The sequence below is a fragment of the Bubalus bubalis genome, chromosome 1 (assembly GCF_019923935.1).
Source record: "Bubalus bubalis isolate 160015118507 breed Murrah chromosome 1, NDDB_SH_1, whole genome shotgun sequence".
NCBI classification, from domain to species: domain Eukaryota; kingdom Metazoa; phylum Chordata; class Mammalia; order Artiodactyla; family Bovidae; genus Bubalus; species Bubalus bubalis.
In genome coordinates this window covers 191,017,439-191,035,738 of record NC_059157.1, presented here as the reverse complement: position 1 = coordinate 191,035,738, position 18,300 = coordinate 191,017,439, and the positions used below count along the sequence as shown (strand labels likewise).

The 18,300-nt window shown below is 48.0% G+C and overlaps 1 protein-coding gene across 9 annotated transcripts in view; it reads right to left on the bottom strand.

The window, feature by feature from the left end:
• The window catches only part of DIP2A (disco interacting protein 2 homolog A), a 113,959-nt gene that overhangs the window by 52,573 nt on the left and 43,086 nt on the right, over nt 1-18,300 (bottom strand). For 8 of the 9 annotated variants that reach the window (XM_025293290.2, XM_025293277.2, XM_025293259.2 and 5 more), the window contains 9 exons: nt 16,126-16,245; nt 14,857-15,051; nt 8,861-8,952; nt 3,547-3,657; nt 2,249-2,372; nt 1,797-1,906; nt 1,427-1,529; nt 926-990; nt 651-744 (listed from right to left, as the gene is read on the bottom strand). In XM_025293290.2, the coding sequence (XP_025149075.1) occupies nt 651-744; nt 926-990; nt 1,427-1,529; nt 1,797-1,906; nt 2,249-2,372; nt 3,547-3,657; nt 8,861-8,952; nt 14,857-15,051; nt 16,126-16,245 (1,014 nt within the window). The remainder of the gene's footprint in view (nt 1-650; nt 745-925; nt 991-1,426; nt 1,530-1,796; nt 1,907-2,248; nt 2,373-3,546; nt 3,658-8,860; nt 8,953-14,856; nt 15,052-16,125; nt 16,246-18,300) is intronic. The other variant, XM_025293272.2, reaches the window with a different exon arrangement.

The following is an 18,300-nucleotide window of genomic DNA, read 5'->3' as shown; positions in this document are numbered from 1 at the left end:
CCCGACAAGGGGGACCCTGCTCCCTCTAGCAGGAAGGGGCACTGCCAAACGCCCCACTAGGATTTGGTTTTCATCTGTCAGACAGGGTCATCAGAGACAGCCCCCCACAGGGCACAGCCCACGTCTGCACTCCGTAACTGGCAACATCATTAGTGTGGTCAACGCGCACGGGGCACCCAGGACACAGCAGGCCCGCCAAGCCCTGCTGGAGCAGAGCCCAGGGACACCCGGATCGTGCAGGAGTGGCCATGCTCGGGAAGCACGGACTGACTCCGGATGGACAGCAGGGTGGGTGTGGCCCTGCAGGCAGCCCCACTGCTCTGGATCATAAACTGCTTTGTTTGAACAATCAGCTTTGCTACTGGTGGCTTGAAGAGCCCTAACTTCAAATTCACACCATCTCAAGAGCTAAGAATCAGGAGCGTTTATGTGACAGCATGAAGTCAGGAGTCTATGGCCACACCTAACAGAGCCATTCTCCACGAGCCCCCTATTCCCAGCACTGGAGAGTCAGGCTGTGGGGCAGGGGGTGCCTGCCCTGGCCCCCGCCTGCAGCTCTGTGTGCTACTGTATTATTTCTTAATCACCAAAGACTAACTCAAAGACCCCTCTAAGGAAGGGCACACAGACAGACGACGTTCCTCTGTTACCTTTATACACACACACTTTCTGAATCCAGGAGAGTGGGTTCGCCTTCATCAGCGCATATGGGATGCTGACCACATGTATCCTCTTCAAGATGCTCTGTGAAGAGACCCGCGGTTGTGGGGGAGGGGGGCCCCACCAGGAGAGGCACAGAGAGTGTCAGAGCTCTACTCACAGCACAAGGGCTGACTCCACCAGCCACAGCGGGGCTTGGTGTTGCCCATGGGCGTAAAACGTTAGCAACCTCCCCACAGTTAGGTAGTATAGACACAGCACTCACTGTTAACACTCCATGCCACAGGCCGGCATCCCTTTTGAAATCCAGCACATTTGTTAATGTTTCAGCTGAAAGTGGACAAAGATGGTTAAACAACCAAGCGACCCTCCTCACAAGTCACATGCATTTTCAGAGACACCCTGAGATGATTACATCATCAACAAATAGGAGTTCTAGGAAACATACAGAGCACTTCCAAATACCATGTCCCAACCAGTCAATAATCTTGGTAAATGTGAAAGCAGATCACACAACTGCGAGTTAGCACAGAGAACAAGCTGACTGGTCTTCTGGAAACACAGGGAGCAGCCACACTCCAGAGGCTGCAGGAGTGCGCGCCTCCCTCTCCTCTTGGACGTGGAGCAGAGGGCAGTGGAGGATCTCTAGTTCCCATGCCCCGCCCCAGTCTCAGGTCCCAGGATCACAGCATGCCGTGTCCGTCCCCACCCACAGGCCTCGCTGGGTAAGCTCTGGGAGGGGCCAGAGTGCCACCCCAGCCCTTACCTTCCGAGTAGCCGCACGCCTGGGTCAGAGCCTGGCACTGTGCTAGCAGGGACGCATGGGACACCGCCACTCCCACCGTACTTCCCTCCTTGCTGGTTTTGTACTGAAAGATTCCAAAACATGAGCTCATTAGGTGACATTTCTGGAGGCTGTCCTTCACTCACCACAGGTTCGACCAGAGCCCACGGTATGCCCGGGCCCTCAAGGTGATGCCCTCAGCTGACGTCAGGCTCACCCTGGCTGGGTGAGGGGCGACAGGGCATGCAGGTGGTCCCCAGGGAGGCAGCAGGGGTGGCTCTGGGTGCCTTTCTGGGGTGAAGGAAAAGCACACATGTAGGTGCCCGAGCGTGGGGCTCAGCGAGGGCACTACCTCGATGTAGGCGGTCCCGGGCCCCGCATCCTGCATTGCCGGGTGCCAGTCCTTGGGGGGCTTGGTCAGGTGCTTCCCATCGATCACCAGCCAGGTGAGGGGGGGCCAGCCTGTGAGGGCAGACAGGGACATGCAGAGGCAGGGTCAGAGGGCCCTGCTCCCTCCCGACACCTCTGTGTCCAACACGCTGCCCGAGCCACTGAAAGGTGGGCAGGAGCCCCTGTCTCACTTGACCTTCATGTACTTATGTTTAATGACCAGCGGCCGCCAGGCTGGTCAGCACAGGTCTAGACCCTGAGCCAAGTGAGGAGCGAGATTCACCAAGGTCTAAAACAAGGCCCCACTTTTGCTGAAGGCCCCTTTGTCTCTGTAGCGGCTGCTGACAGGAAAGGACGCCCAAGGGCCCACTTTAGCAGAGAACCCGGCCACATGCTCCCCGCCCGTGGGCCCACCTTTGAAGGTCACCACCTCTCCGGTCTGAGCCTTGGGCAGGCCTTTCTGACAAGCATCTGTGGTCAGGGCCAGGGAGACGCCACAGCTGCCCAGCAGAAACCCAACCTGCTGGCTGCCAGCATCCTGCAGAAACAGAGGGGCAGGGGCTCGCTCGCACACAGGACAGCTTTTCTCAGAAATGTGCAAAGCTAGACCAGGTCATCCGGAGAGGTGTGTGCATATTTCCCTCAAAATGAAATACTTAAGTTCTTAAGTTCAAAAGATAAAGTTCTGAGTAACTGACTAACTTCTCATAGTTTTTCTTGCAAATGACACTTACTAGCATTTTAATAAACTCCAAAAATAATACCACTAAAATTTACACTTGATTTGTGTTTGAAATTTACAGATTAATCTGGGGAGGTCTGACCTTTAACAATCTTAATTATTTTTACACAGAATACATCCTTCAGTAGCATTTTATCATTTCCTTCTTATAAGTTTTAGAAACTCGAATCTTTCCCTAAATACCCTGTATTCAAATATCTGCATATCATATATATATAACCCTTTGGGATATACTGCATTTATTCACAAGTTTTACTTTGAGGATTCTCAAATTTGAATATTTCTTGCTGATAATGCTCATGTTAATAATTACCTGAACACTGGGATACAACAGAAAACTATGATTTTCTAAAATACATGTTGAGTCTACTCTTAGAATAATACACTTTTCAGTAATCAGATTACTGGTTGCTAAGTCATTTCAGTCGTGTCCAACTCTGTGTGACCCCACAGACAGCAGCCCTGGTATTTATATCTAAAGTGTAACAGCTATCTAGGACATCAGCCCCTCCCCCACTGGAAGCCACCTGTGAGCAATGAGATGTGCTCACTGTTTTGGAGGTGATTGAACACAGGAGGGTCTCAAGTCATGTGTTTATCACTGAGAAATGAGCTGTAACACATCTCTGTAATGACTGACTCATCCAGAAGTGAAAATTATTATCAAGAAGCACATCATTTTGAGAAAAGGTTTAATGGAATCTCATCAGATTCCAAATTCTATTTGTTAGAAAAAAAGACGTTTGTTTCTGTTGGGATATCAGCACCAACAGGTGTTCTTACGCCTTTCTCCCAGGGAGACACATGAAAGGGCATCTGGGTGAAGCTGCCCTGGTGTCTCTGAAGCCCGCCCGCCCGTCCTCGCCCAACAAGAGGCGCCTGGAGCGAGGACATGAAGACACCTGCACTGGATGCGGGGCTTCAGGACCAAGCCTCGGGGACCACAAACCGAGCTGGCACCACGAGCTACCTTTCTGGTGAGTGGCACTTCGATGGGGACAGGAACCAGCTCGGCCAGGAGACACCCGTAGAACGCAACCATGAACATCACTGGGTCACTATTCGGGAACACCAGCGCCACCTACGAGAGCACAAAGGAAAACCCTGCAAACCACTTGGGAAGAAGTCAGTCATCTGCATACCTGCTGATGAGACAGATTTTAGCTCAGAAAATGTTACTTTGTGTGTTATACTTGGTTCTTAAGTTTCCACAACCATGTAACTTCTATTACATACTTTTTAGGTTAAAGTCTTTACTCCACATGTAACAAAACATGTTAAATTCCTGGGCCTAATAAAAAGCAAGTTTGGCAAAGTAAGTCCAGCCGGGTCTGCCAGTGGGTCTCGATCCACCTCCATCCACTCTGACCACTCAGGGACAGGTGTGATGGACCACTACCCACCATCAAGTAGCCCAGGACAAAAACACCTGGACATGAAAAGAGAACCCGGAATCAAAGTATATTCAAGTATCTTCCAAAAGGGAATCTGGACACTGAAGTTTAATTGGACAGATCTTCACTCAAGACTGAAACACTAACAGGGGAGAGTGGGGGGCACAGAATACCTCAGCAAGACCCTGCTCCCCACACCTGCCCTCTCCCTCTGTGTCTCCACAGGGGGTCCACTCCCTGCTCTCATCTGGTCATCATGCTGCCACAGTTTAAATTATATGTTCTCAGGACCTCCCTGGTGGTCCAGTGGTTAAGACTTCACACTCCCAACGCAGGGGACCGAGGTTTGATCCCTGGTCAGGGAACTAGATCCCATATGCCACAAGCATGGCCCCCAAAATTACATATTCTATTTATCTTACATATTTATTAAAAAAATTTTTTTGAACACAGAGATTTAAAATGACAAAAAGCACTAATGAAAAAGAGCACCCTGCACCCTTCCCCACCCCGCAAAGCAACCACTTCTAACACATCTTAAACCCTCCCCTTGGCCAACTCTCTCGTCTTTTCAGACACTACGCTCATCTTGCTGCATCTCACATCTGAAGGTATTAGACAGGCGCTCTACTTCCTTTTACAGCAGACGAACCCTGAGCCCTCTGCCCTCTTCCCCTCTCTCTTCTCCCATCATCCCAATTTCCATGTCTTACAATATCTGGCTAAATCAAAAGCTATTTAGGAATATTTGTAAGGCCATAATATTGTAGTAAGTGTGCTTGAAACCTAAATGGTAAGCCAGAATAGTTTATGAGGAGACTGTTAACACAGAGCCTTGGATAACTAATAACCCTTTAATAAGACAAAACTTGAGCTACATCTATATTCATTCTGTACTTGAGGTCTGGAAATCAAGTTTATAACAAGTTTCTTGAAAATGGCAAAGATCTCCTTTGAAGGCTGATGTTAATAAGCGTTTGTCCCACTAAAAGGACTGTGAGCCTTGAGACTGGATGTTTGGTAGAGCATACACGTGAATATTCATTAGAAGGACTGATGCTGATTCTGAAGCTCCAATACTTTGGCCACCTGATGCAAAGAACTGACTCATTGGAAAAGACCCTGATGCTGAGAAAGACTGAAGGCAGGAGGAGAAGGGGACAACAGAGGATGAGATGGTTGGATGGCATCACCGATTTGACAGACATGAGTTTGAGCAAGCTCTGGGAGTTGGTGATGGACAGGGAAGCCTGGCATGCTGCAGTCCATGGGGCTGCAAAGAGTTGGACATGACTGAGTGACTGATTTGAACACATTTTTAGAGAATCTCTTATAAAGAGTTATGTCTGTTCAATTTTATAAAATACATTATAACAGGAGGATGAACTTGCCACCCACCTCCGATCACTAACTCTCTAACTGTGATCTCGTCAGCTTTTTTATAACTAACCCAACTACGTGGATCCACTTACAAGTCAATAGAGTATCTCTAAGTATGTCCTTGCAAGAACTTACCTCCAGAGAAAGAAATGAGTGATTCTTAGACTCACTGTAAAGCACAACAGGAGCCCGGGTTTCCAGCAGGTCTGTCCTAAAGCATCAGGTACACAAGGTATCGTCTGGTACTGCTCACACTTCTACAGCCAAGCCCCGCCCTGTCTTCTGGTGGGACAGTCACTGCCTCTTTCACCAGCTTCATTCCCTGTGTGCACCGGCCAGCTTTCTCAGAAATGCTCCACTGGGTTGTCAGACCTAGTCAGTAGTATTTCCAAATAACTAGCCAGGCAGGTAAGCTCACGGTTTCATGAGCTGCTGACCAGTCAGCCCACCTGGGGCGTCATCCTCCTGATCTCGCTTGGGCTGCTTCTTGGTCCGCAGCTTGAGGTCATCCTGGTAGTTCTCCTGTCTGACCAGTCACTCGTATGCTGAAGTACTTCCTCTGTTAACTTCCCGAGACAGTGCATCGGAGCCAACTGTCTGAGTGCTGCCTGTCTGAAAACAGCGCCCCGTCCTCACCTCTGTGACTGTCTGAGGCCTACGTGTCTGAAAACAGTGCCCGTCGTCACCTCTGAGACTGTCTGAGTGCCGCCTGTCTGAAAACAGTGCCCGTCCTCACCTCTGTGACTGTCTGAGAGCTGCCTGTCTGAAAACACTGCCCCGTCCTCACCTCTGAGACTATCGGAGAGCTGCCTGTGTGAAAACAGTGCCCGTCCTCACCTCTGTGACTGTCTGAGGCCTATGTGTCTGAAAACAGTGCCCCGTCCTCAACTCTGTCTGCCTGAGTGCTGCCTGTCTGAAAACAGTCCCCCATCCTTACCTCTGTCTGTGAGTGCTGCCTGTCTGAAAACACTGCCCGTCCTCACCTCTCTGACTGACTGAGTGCTGCCTGTCTGAAAACAGTGCCCCATCCTCATCGTTGTTGACTGCCCAGGAACAGACCTGAAGTTTGAAAATACTGCTCCGTGTCCTCCAGTATCACACCAAGAAGCCCAGCCCTGGGGCTTTTGGGCCTCTCCAGACAGCCCACTCTCCCTGAAAGCTGAATCCACCTTCCAGTACTTGGGTAGGTGCCTCGGTGTGGGCCCCTGAACCCCCACAGGTCCTTGACTCCAGCTCTGGAAATGGTCTGGCATCACTATTACGATGCAATATTTCCCTCTCTCCTCTAGAAGTTGTCATAGAGGGCAGCCTTCATGATCAAGTCTAACCTGGACTGTTCTTCCTACTTTCCATCTCTCAGTCTCCCCTATTAGTATCTTTTCCTTGATTTACGGAGCTAAATCCTCATATCAGATCTCCAGGGATGTTAACGCTAATATTTTTAAAAACTTATTTTTGGGGTCTATCTTTCCTCCAAGCTGGTTTGTTTCCTCTTCCTCCCTCCCTTTCTCCCCCAGTTCAGTTCAGTCGCTCAGTCGTATCTGACTCTTTGTGACCCCATGGACTGCAGCACACGAGGCTTCCCTGTCCATCACCAACTCCCGGAGCCTGCTCAGACTCATGTCCATCAAATTGGTGATGCCATCCAACCTCTCATCCTCTGTCATCCCCTGTCATCCCCTTCTCCTCCTGCCTTCAATCTTGCCCAGCATCAGGGTCTTTTCCATTGAGTCAGTTCTTTGCATCAGGTGGCCAAAGTATTGGAGCATCAGCATCAGTCCTTCCAATGAACATTCAGGACTGATTTCCTTTCGGATTGACTGGTTTGATCTTGCAGTCCAAGGGACTCTCAAGAGTCTTCTCTAACACCACAGGTTTGAAAGCATCAGTTCTTCAGTGCTCAGCTTTCTTTATGGTCCAACTCTCACATCCATACATGACTACTGGAAAAATCACAGCTTTGATTAGATGGACCTTTGTTGGCAAAGTAATGCCTCTGCTTTTTAATATGCTGTCTAGGTTGGTTGTAGCTTTTATTTCAAGGAGCAAGCATCTTTTAATTTCATGGCTGCAGTCACCATCTGCAGTGATTTTGGAGCCCAGAAAAATAAAGTCTCACTGTTTTCCATTGTTTCCCCATCTATTTGCCATGAAGTGATGGGACTGGATGCCATGATCTTAGTTTTCTGAATGTTGAGCTTTAAGCCAACTTTTTCACTCTCCTCTTTCACTTTCATCAAGATGCTCTTTAGTTTTTCATCACTTTCTGCCATAAGGGTGGTGTCATCTGTGTATCTGAGGATATTGATATTTCTCCCAGCAATCTCAATTCCAGCTTGTGCTTTATCCAGCCTGACATTTCGCATGATGTACTCTGCATATAAGTTAAATAAGCAGGGTGACAATACACAGCCTTGACGTACCCCTTTCCCGATTTGGACCCAGTCATTGTTCCGGGTCTGGTTTTCACTGCTGCTTCCTGCCCTGCATGCAGGTTTCTCAGGAGGCAGGGCAGGTGGTCTGGTGTCCCGTCTCTTGAATTTCCCACAGTTTCTTGTGACCTTTCTCCCCCACCTCCCCTTTAATTTTTCTGCCCATTTCTTGGACCTTTGGTTCTTCTCTTTCACACGCAAGTTTCTGTCCTTACATATCCTTGGCTGCTGATTTACATTAAAGACTGAGGCACCTGGAGAGCTGCCTGAAACTCAGCATCACCCTGTCTACTCACAGCTCCTCTGCTGGGTGCGTTGACCTCAGGCGCCCCTCCTCACAGGGGATGTCCCTGCTGAGCAGGCTGGTTTTCACCATTCTGAACTCCCTGTTATACCTGGCCTCCTCATGTCTGGCTCAGTCTGCCAAGAGCAGTGCTGTAGGCAGAACTTCCCACAATGGCAGAAACGTTCCTTCTCAACATTCCTTCTCTATCAAATATGCTAGCTGTCGGTCACAATCAGTGACGGATCCCTGGAAACAGGATTCGCGCAACTCTTGGGTTAATTTGAACAGCCCGTGTAGTCACTGCTGACCATGCTGGGCAGTGCAGGATGAGGAACTGCGCTGGGGGGCGTGCAGCTCAACAGCCTCCTCTGTGTTCCGTTCTGGCCAGTGGGAGAGAGGGGGCTTCCTGGCCACATGGAACAGGGAAGGAGATGAATACAAAACATCCAAAATTTCAAAGTAACATCAGTGATTCCTCACAAAATATGAGCTTTGGAAATGTAACATTAATACCTGACATTAATATTTTCATTAAAACCAACATATATGAAGCAGAAGAGAAAAGAAGTTGAAGAATCAGAGACTGTGCAATGAGTGAGAAAAAAAGGAAGCATCATTTTATCTACATCAACACAAACTTTCTCAGCGTTCAGTACTTTTCACTGCTGACTTACAGCCTTTGTGTTCATGCTGGGAGTCAAAACAACCGGCAGAGCACTGCTGCCGTCAGAATGGATTTTTGGCCTCCGCTCTCACTCACTCCCTCCAACAAAGGTTCATTGTGTTACTTACTCTGTCTCCAGGTTTAAGCAGTGGTTCGTTCTTATTAGTCAGTTTATTAAGTAGCGTATAAGCTAGTTTTAAACTTCGACTCCAAAGTTTGCCTAAAATAAAATAAACATACTAACAATGTAAAATTTAAGAAACCAATAGTTATCATTTTAATGTAGCAATCATAATACTCCATTATATACCATTATTACTCTATTGTGAAAATGCAGATATTAATAGTTGCCAATGATAGTTATTTTGCACAATGCGATAATGAACATCATAGTTTTCTCTTAGAAACAAGTTACAAATTTATTTTTCTTAACAGAAAAATAAAACATTTTATTATAAAAAAATTCAGAATACAGAAAAGCCAGCTGAAAAAAAGCATTCTTTCTGTTATGTACTTATGTGTATACACACACATAAGATGCATAATTTTTAAAAATGGGATCATATTGACACTTCACTCATTTCAATCAACTGTGAATCACGGTGAATGCATTTTCATTCCACTATGTCTCACTCATCCCCTTACACAAGTGGCACGCAGTTCATTTCACCTCTACAACAATAATTCACGAGGTGGGTCCTATCTTCATTTCTGCTCTTCACTCAAGAGAACAGTCAGGGAGATGCCAGGGGACAGGGTAGTGCCAGGCTGCTGGAGAGGTGCATCTGGACCCCTCACACACATACACTACAACACACCACACACACGTCACACATACACACACTGTCATAGACACCACACATACATCATGCACACACACACCACACACACACACACCATGTGTCCACAGACACCATACACACACTCCCTCCAGCAGGTGGCAGGTCTCTACGTGGATGGGAGAACAGCAGTGCTCGAGCCCAGGAGGGGAGGAGGAGGCCAGCCGCGCAGTGAGCAGCCAGGGCACGTGGCCGGCGACACTGGTAGCACAAGCTGCTGACAAGTACAGACGTCCAGAACACAAAAATGCCACAAAGAGCCCCGTGGGAAAATGTGCAGAAGACTCCACAGCATTTAACAAAAGAGCAAACCTAAAGGATGAAAGCAGGAAAAGACTGCAACATACCAGCCTTCACCAGATTAGCACCACAATGACTATCTCTGTGTTCGCAGCAGATTAGCTCAAAGTAATGCTGCCAAAGGGAGGGAGAGGGACTCACACAGCAGGTAGCTGAGTGCAAACTCGAAAGGTCTGGAATTACCTGACAAAGGTAAAAACGTCATTATCCTAGACCGAGCTAGCGCCTCCTCTCCTAATATTAATACATGCTCTACAAGAACGCATGCTTGTGTACCAGGCAGCACTGACTGTAACAATCAAGACAGAAATGACCCAACATCCACCAATAGTATGATGGATACATATACTCTGAAATAGTATTCATTCCTCAACGGAAATGAATGAGCCACAACTATATACAACAATACAGGTGACTCTTAATGCACATAGTAAGAGGCTCCACTGCCAAGCAGGAATGGGCACTGATGGCAGACCAGCACTCCCATCCAAAATGATTTTAAAGCTGGATAAAATGCAAGACCATCTGCTGGGGGAGTTGACTCCAAGAAAACCCCTGGGGAGGGGAGCTGATCTTCCACAGCTGTTCTTGCAAAAACTGGGGAGTTTGGGGTCCTGCCACTCATAGGACATCAGTGCCTCATGGTCTTATGCCCATCAACTGCTGCTGCTGGGGCATGGAGACCAGGGCCCCAAGAAGAGTACTGAATCCCAGGGCCGTGCATGCAGGTGGAAGCCTTGGAGAAACCATTCAGAGCCCTCAAGTTGCTATGTAAGACAAAGATTGTGGATGGGATCACTCAGAATACACCAGTTTAGAGAATCTGAATAAAGGAAAACAGAAAATCTCCAAACTGAAGTATATATAAAAAAGAACACAAAACATAAAAAAAGATTTATTCAAGGCACACGGGACTCAGAGACAGTATTAATATAAATGTAATCAGAGTCCCAGAAGGACAGGAGAGATAAATGGGGAAGAAACACTATATCAAGAACTTATGGGTGTAAGTTTCCAGAAACTGATGAAAGATACCACTCCATAGATTTAAGAAGGCGTGTGGTCCCCCAGCAGAAGCTTCCAAAGAACATCACAACTAAATGCATCACAGCAAGACAGACACAAGGCAGAGCCAAAAGCCATAGGGGGACGAGACAACCCATCATCCAGAGAGTGGCAGCAACCTGGCCTCTCACTTCTCAGAAGCCATCTCCAAGCCTGCAGAGTCCAACAACCCTGACCCCCTTCTAAGAGGGAGACGCAGGAAGTCCCGCAGCCAGAGGAGAGGTTATGGGGGAAACACAGGGAGGTGAGAGGGAACATTTAGCCAAGGAAGGAAAACAGCATGAGTCCTGACTTAAGAAGCAGAGCAGTGAATGGTGTCTTACGGGCGTAATGGGTACAGACTTAAGATGCAGGACAAGGAGGCAAGGGCCTCAGGCCGGGATCTGCGGCAAGCACCAAGGCAGAGCGAGGCTTGAGAAGGGCCCATGAAGGGGAGAGTGGACAGCGGCCTTGCAGCCCCTGCAGGCCTCTCCCAAGGGCAGTCCTGGCTGAGCAGGACACAGGCCCTGTCCTTACCCCTCATGCAACCTGGACCCGAAAGTTGAATTGGATAGGTGAAGGCTGTCCTCACAAGTGGGCAGCAAGCTCCTTTCCTAAAGAATTACAGACCCATCTCTTTAATGAGCACAGGTACAAAGCCTACAAACAACATATCCACAATCAGAACTCAGGCATTTACTTAAAGATATTAGGGCCAAGTGGGATCTATTCTAGGAATGCACAGGCTGCTTAACATTTGAAAATTATTCAGTGGAACTTATCAACATCTGTTAGATCATAGAAAAAGCAAGAAAATTCCAGAAAACACATCTGCTTCACTGACAACATTAAAGCCTTTGACTGTGTGGATCACAACAAACTGTAGAAAATTCTTAAAAAGACAGAAATACCAGACCACTTTACCTGCCTCCTGAGAAACTTGTATGCAGGTCAAGAAGCAACAGTTAGAACCAGACACGGAACAATGAACTAGTTCAAAACTGGGAAAGGAGTGTATCTAGACTGTATATGACTCACAAGCTGAAATCAAGAGAGAAATATCAACAACCTCAGACATGCAGACGACACCACTCTAATGGCAGAAAATGAAGAGGAACTAAAGAGACTTTTGATGAGGGTGAAAGAGGAGAGTGAAAAAGCTGCCCTAAAACTCAACATTCAAAAAACTAAGATTATGGCATCTGGTCCTATCACTTTATGGCAAATAGAAGAGGGAAAAGGGAAAGCAGTGACAGATTTTATTTTCTTGGGCTACCAAATCACTGCAGACAGGGACTAGAGCCACGAAATTACAAAGACACTAGTTCCTCGGAAGAAAAGCTATGACAAACCTAGATAGCATATTAAAAAGCAGAGACATCACTTTGCCGACAAAGGTCCATATAGTTAAAGCTATGGTTTTTCCAGTAGTCATGTATGGATGTGAGAGTTGGACCATAAAGAAGGCTGAGTGCCAAAGAATTGATGCTTTTTAACTGTGGTGCTGGAGAAGAATCTTGAGAGTCTCTTCGACAGCAAGGAGATCCAACCAGTCCATCTTAAAGGAGATCAGTCTTGAATATCCATTGGAAGGACTGATGCTGAAGGTGAAGCTCCAATACTTTAGCCACTTGATGCAAACAGCCCACTCACTGGAAAAGACCCTGACGCTGGGAAAGACTGAGGGCAGAAGGAGAAGTGGGCGACAAGAGGATGAGATGGTTGGATGGCATCACCAGCTCAATGGACATGAGTTTGAGCAAGCTCCGGGAGATGGTGAAGGACAGGGAAGCCTGGCGTGCTGCAGTCCATCAGGTCGCAAGGAGTTGGACTCAACAGAGGGACAGAACAACAGCAACTCACCAAACTAGTAGAGGAGGACAGAGAAGTCACATGAGCATAGTGATGAAGCAGAAAAAGCCAATGCATGTCAAACAGCTTTTAGCAAATTAGGAATAGAAGTGAACTTTATTAACCTGATCAAGAATTTCTACCATAAAACAAGCAAAAAGCTACAGTCAGCATCTGCATCAAGACCAAGTGCTGTCCATCTAAGACGGGAAAGGGCTCATGCTGCGCTGGTGGCTCCAGCCAAGGTGAGGCAGGGACAGAAGCACTAGGAAGGCCAGGATGACACATCACGGCCCCTAGGTACTAGACTGTGAACAGGATGCTCAGGACTACTTGCTAAGAGATCAAAAAGAACTAACACATCACTTTAGCAAGATCACTAGATACAAAGTCACTGTTCAAAAAAGCAATTGCTTTTCTATATACAGGCAACAAGGCATAGAAAAAACTTACTCATTCCATTCCAACAGGAATACATCCAACAAGATTCCTGGACTCAAAAGTATAAATCTTCACTGAGAGAAACTAAAGCAGACCTTGAAAGGGGAACACTCCAGGGCTGTGAACTGGAGGATTCCACAATCACAACACTGATGGGTTCAATACAGTGTCAGTCACTATCCTGGACGATTTTTTCTGGAATGGATGCAGTGATTCTAAAGTTTACTTGGAAATGCAAAGAGCCAAGAAGAGTCAAGGAAATCCTGAGAATCCATCGCAGAGCAGACGGACTGACATCCGACACTGACTCACAGCTCCAGTGACTCAGGAAGCTAGGACGGATGGCAGACGGTGAGACAGAATAGACCCACAAGCACATCTCTCACCTAGTGAAAAGCCGTTGGACTGCAAAGCCATCCCTGGGGGAAGCACTGCTTCTCACCAATGATCGTGGATCAATTACATTCAGAGGAGAGAAAATGAGTCCAAGTTCACCCCACACGAAAGAAAACTGCAAATAGATCGTAGCCTTAAGTGTGAAAAGAAAAAGGCATCTCCAGATGAGAAGGCAGGAGAAAACCTGTGTGACCTAAGGTTCAGCAAAGGCTTCCGATGTTGGACAGAAAGCACAGAGAAGGGGGAAGATAGGTAAATTAGACTGCATTAGGCTAAGGCCTCTCATTTATCTAAAGTCACAGTGAAAAGTGTTAAAAGGCAGTACAGAGGGTGGGAGAATTCATTTGCAAAACATGTACTGGAGAAAAGGTGCCTGACTGAAATGTAAAAAGCATCAGCGAATGGACAGAGAAATGAGCTGAAGATCCGGGTGCTTCCTAGAAGGAGGGCTCACGTAGCCCACAAGCACGTGAAGAGCACCCTCTGCACCAGGAAGCCAGTCAGCACTCAACTGGGCACCATGATGCACACTCCCCAGGAAGGAGAAAGGAGATGGTCCAGCACTGGGTGGGGGCGTGGGAACTGCCCGGCAGCTCAGCCCATGCCCACAGCAGCACAGATGCCTATACACATCCACCGAAGACCCACAGAGAATGATCACAATAGTACGACACATAGCAGCCCCGCCGTGGGCACAACCCAGATGTCCACCGACTGTGCAGCGTGGATGTCAGCAGATGGATGAAACAACACCCACGGATGAGAATGAACTGACCACACAGTGCATGGGTGAGTCTCAGACAGCGCCAAGCATGATGCAGCCCAGGCACGTGGGACCTGCTCCCACCAGTGGTCAACAGGGCACTGGCCTTGGCTGTGGGCGATGCCAGCCTGGGGATCAGGAGTACCTCAGGGCCAAGTGTTCCATGAAAACACACTGAGCCCAAAGTACGTGATTTGTGTTGCGTAAAAACGAAAATGGAACCAAAAAATGCCAAACAAAAAAAAAACAAAACACTGCTTGATGCCATTTTTACAAAGTTCAAAATGAAACAAAACTGAACTCCACTGGTCAGAAAGGCACACACAGACGTGGAGTACAGGGGGTGGTTGCTGCTGCTGGGAAGGGTAGCGGGTGGGATGGTGAGGCAAGGCTGTTTCCCCACCCACTGTGTCAGCTCGTCAGGAATCTGCTCTCCCCTGCCCCGCGAGCTCACTTCTGTGTGGCCCCTCAGCCTCCTGCTGACACTTGCCATAGGTGAGGGTGTAGACGGCCTTCCCAGCGGTGTCCAGGGCAGTCAGGCACGGGGCTTTGGGCTGTGTGGTACCCCACTGCTGCAGGGCGGCCAGCAGCGAGGGCGGCCAGGAGCCCTCGGCCAGGGGCTCCCCTCGCAGCACCGCCATCTGGCTGCCCTCGGGCTTCGGCTGGTTCGGATCTGGCTGCTGCACTACAAGCAAAACGGACATGTGAAGACCGGCATTTCTAAAACCAGGCACACGCTCTGCTTGTTAGGCCTCACGTTTTATCATTCTCTTCTTCAAAAGCACCAACTCTAAAAAAGCAACCATCATTTCTCTAGATTTCCTTATCGTTACAATAGTCACAGACCAGCTGACCAAGGATGGAAGAAATCAGGATGAGTCCTGTGACTGTAACCAGAGAGTCACAAGGACCCCAGGCTTTTACCTGAAGACACCTGAGAAGCAGGTGTCCCCACTTATAAAGGATGAGAACAGAATAACCACTTGAGTTTGGGCTCAAACCATGTTGGAAGAAAAATAATAAAGTAAAATCTATTATATTTTTAGTGGATATGTAACCAAGATTTGCCCAAATGTAAGAAAGACTTCCTAAAAAGCATTCATGGCATTGAACTCTGAATCTGAAAGGCGTGATGTGATTACACAGACAAGCCCTGACAGCCACGCTAACCCCCAGGTAGGGGAGACACCAGAGCTGGCCTAAGGGGCGACCGCACAGCAGTGGTGCCGAAATCAAGGGCTGGAGGGCCAGGTGCCCCGAGGCCATGACAACACGTCACACCCTGGTGTCTAATACGGGGCTTGACTTCTCGTTTCCTACAGATTTATACTTCTTAGTAAGTCTATGCTCTTCTTTCCTAAATATATATATATATACATAAAATTCATAAATGAGAGACAGAAATTCTAAAAAAGAGTCCAAACTTTGATGAAAACACAATGCTTTAAAACCAAGGGAAGACAAGTAGTTCAGACTTAAAGTTTAAATAGAAACTTAAATCACGGAAGTAAAATGAAGTCTTAGATGTACTCTTATAGAGTCCTACCACTAGGCAAGGCACAGAGACGCCATCTCTTAACTACGACTGGTGCGCACAGTGCCCGGGGTCATGTGTGATGGGGAGGTCACTCCACACACATGACCAGAGCCTGGACACAGACTGCGCTTTTCTACATCTTCTGCCACGGCGATAACCATGTCATCACACCTGGCAGTCACCCTGCTCACACAAACTGGAGGACTGGCATTGGACGCTCACCTTCCAACAGCTCCTCGAAATCATCCACGAAGAACTCCTTCAGGGGAGGACGCTTTGGCCTCTTCAGGGTGTTCAGAAGCTGCTGGATCTTGGAGGACACTCTGCTGTTCACGGGGACACCTGTCACAGGAAGAGAGCACTGAGGCCAGAGGTCAACCACATGAGCATGTCAGAACTCGTGAATCTAACCAAGCTTTGATGGCCCATCAAATGTCCAGCCTGGAATTTATCAGTTCATCTGACATTTACTGACGCCTTCCAGGAACCAGAACTTTTTGTAAGCCAGTGGTTTTCAGAGTGGCCCAGGGACCCTTAGGAGTGCCCGAGGCCCTTTCAGGGGCTTCGTGAGGTCACGTGAGATGCCATTCGTGCTCCTCTCACACGTGCACAGTGGAGTTTTCCAGAGGCTGCATGGTGTGGGCGCCCAACAGATGGGAATCATGCAGACGCTGCTCTCACACCTGCAAACAAGCCTGCTCTTTCACAGCATCTCACTGCACGGGAGCTGCTCCTGTGACCGTGTGCTGTTCATGCTAAGATGTAATGAGTTCAGTATCGCTATTTTTCATTGAGTTAATTTTAACAAATCTTTCATTTCTAATATGGTAAATATCCAGAGATAACCCACATAAGCTAAAAGCTCTTTGGTGTCCTCATTAATTATTAAGAAATTCTGTCCTGGGGGATGTAAAGTTAGCCAACAGGTAAGTCTGCCCTCAAACACCTCACAGTCTGCTGCATGGAAAGAAGCAAAAATATGTATATGTGCCAGCAAAAAAGGGCACCCACCACAGTGACAAGTCCTCAGAGGAAAAGGCGCAGGGGACATGAGTGGGTGCACTGGTAGAAGAGGCGAGAGAAAGGCCTGGAACCAGCCACCCCTGTGCACCATGAGGCACATGGCACCTCCCTTCTCCTCGGCTAGGTCAACAATTGAAACCTGCATTCACTGGCTTGGCCTCTGCAGGCCCCTTTACGATACCAGCATTTTGAAACAGTCTGACTCCTTCCTTTATTAAGTAGAATATGCCTCATTCTGCATTTGCCTGAGGTTTTCTCAGGATTCAATTCAGATATTGCAGTGCCGGCTGCACAGCACCTGAGAATCACATCCAGGCGCATAGGACCCCCACTGCTCTTTTGAGGTTCTGGACACACTGCTGTCCAGCACTTCACTGTTGTCACTGTTTTTTTCTAGTGCAACTAACAAGCACTGTGAGAGGAGACCCTTCAAGACCTCACATATACCCTGACCCCATCCAGCTCTCTCCCTTCGTGTAACAGCCACCACCACTCCGTCAGATGCAAGCTTTATCGCAATGGTTCATCAATTACATCCCACCTTAAGCGGCCCACTGACACAAACAGCTGCCACCTGACTTCCTCCCTTCCTCACTGGCTCTCCTGAGAAAAGCTACTGAAGACCAAGACAGTGGCGAGATATGCTCCCTGCTATTGCAGTCTTTGCTTCCTCTACACACAGAGCTAAAAAGCCCGTGTACATGCACACGCGTGCATACTCATGGATATGCACACACCCCATACACAATGCACACAGGCAGCACAACACACACAGGTCCCTGTCTTAGAATCCTGGGGGCACACAGCACCCTGGTGCTCAGCTCCTTGTCAGACACCACTTCTCCATAGCAGGAGCCTGGCTCCCAACAGCAATGCCACAGTTCTACACCATCACAGATGTGACTTAATTCCCCGAGTCCTACCCAAACCAACACAGGAACAGCTACACACGAGAGTTCAGGTTGGTGAGCCTTTCCCAGGACCGAGGGCACTGTGTCCCCCATGGACAGCTCCCTTCCCCACCCCTCAAGGGTGGCTATGCAGTTCTTGGGAATACAATCAGATTTATTTATTTACAATTCTTTTCAGTTTTGGGATTCCCCCCTTCTTCTCATCTTTTAGTTTCTGTTTTAAATGTGCAGAACATATGTCTAAAAATCACAACTATATAAAAAGATAAACTCAAACAACTGTCACTCTGCCCTGAATTCCTGGCCACCCATCCCATCCTCTGCAGGACCAGCCCCTGCTTTCTGGCTCCTCCCTCCTGTTGGTTGTTCTGCTTCTCACAAGGGAGGTGGTAAACTACGAACGTTCCTTTCCTCTTTGCCTCTTCACATAACATCTCCTGGAAAACACCCTCATTCCAGGTAA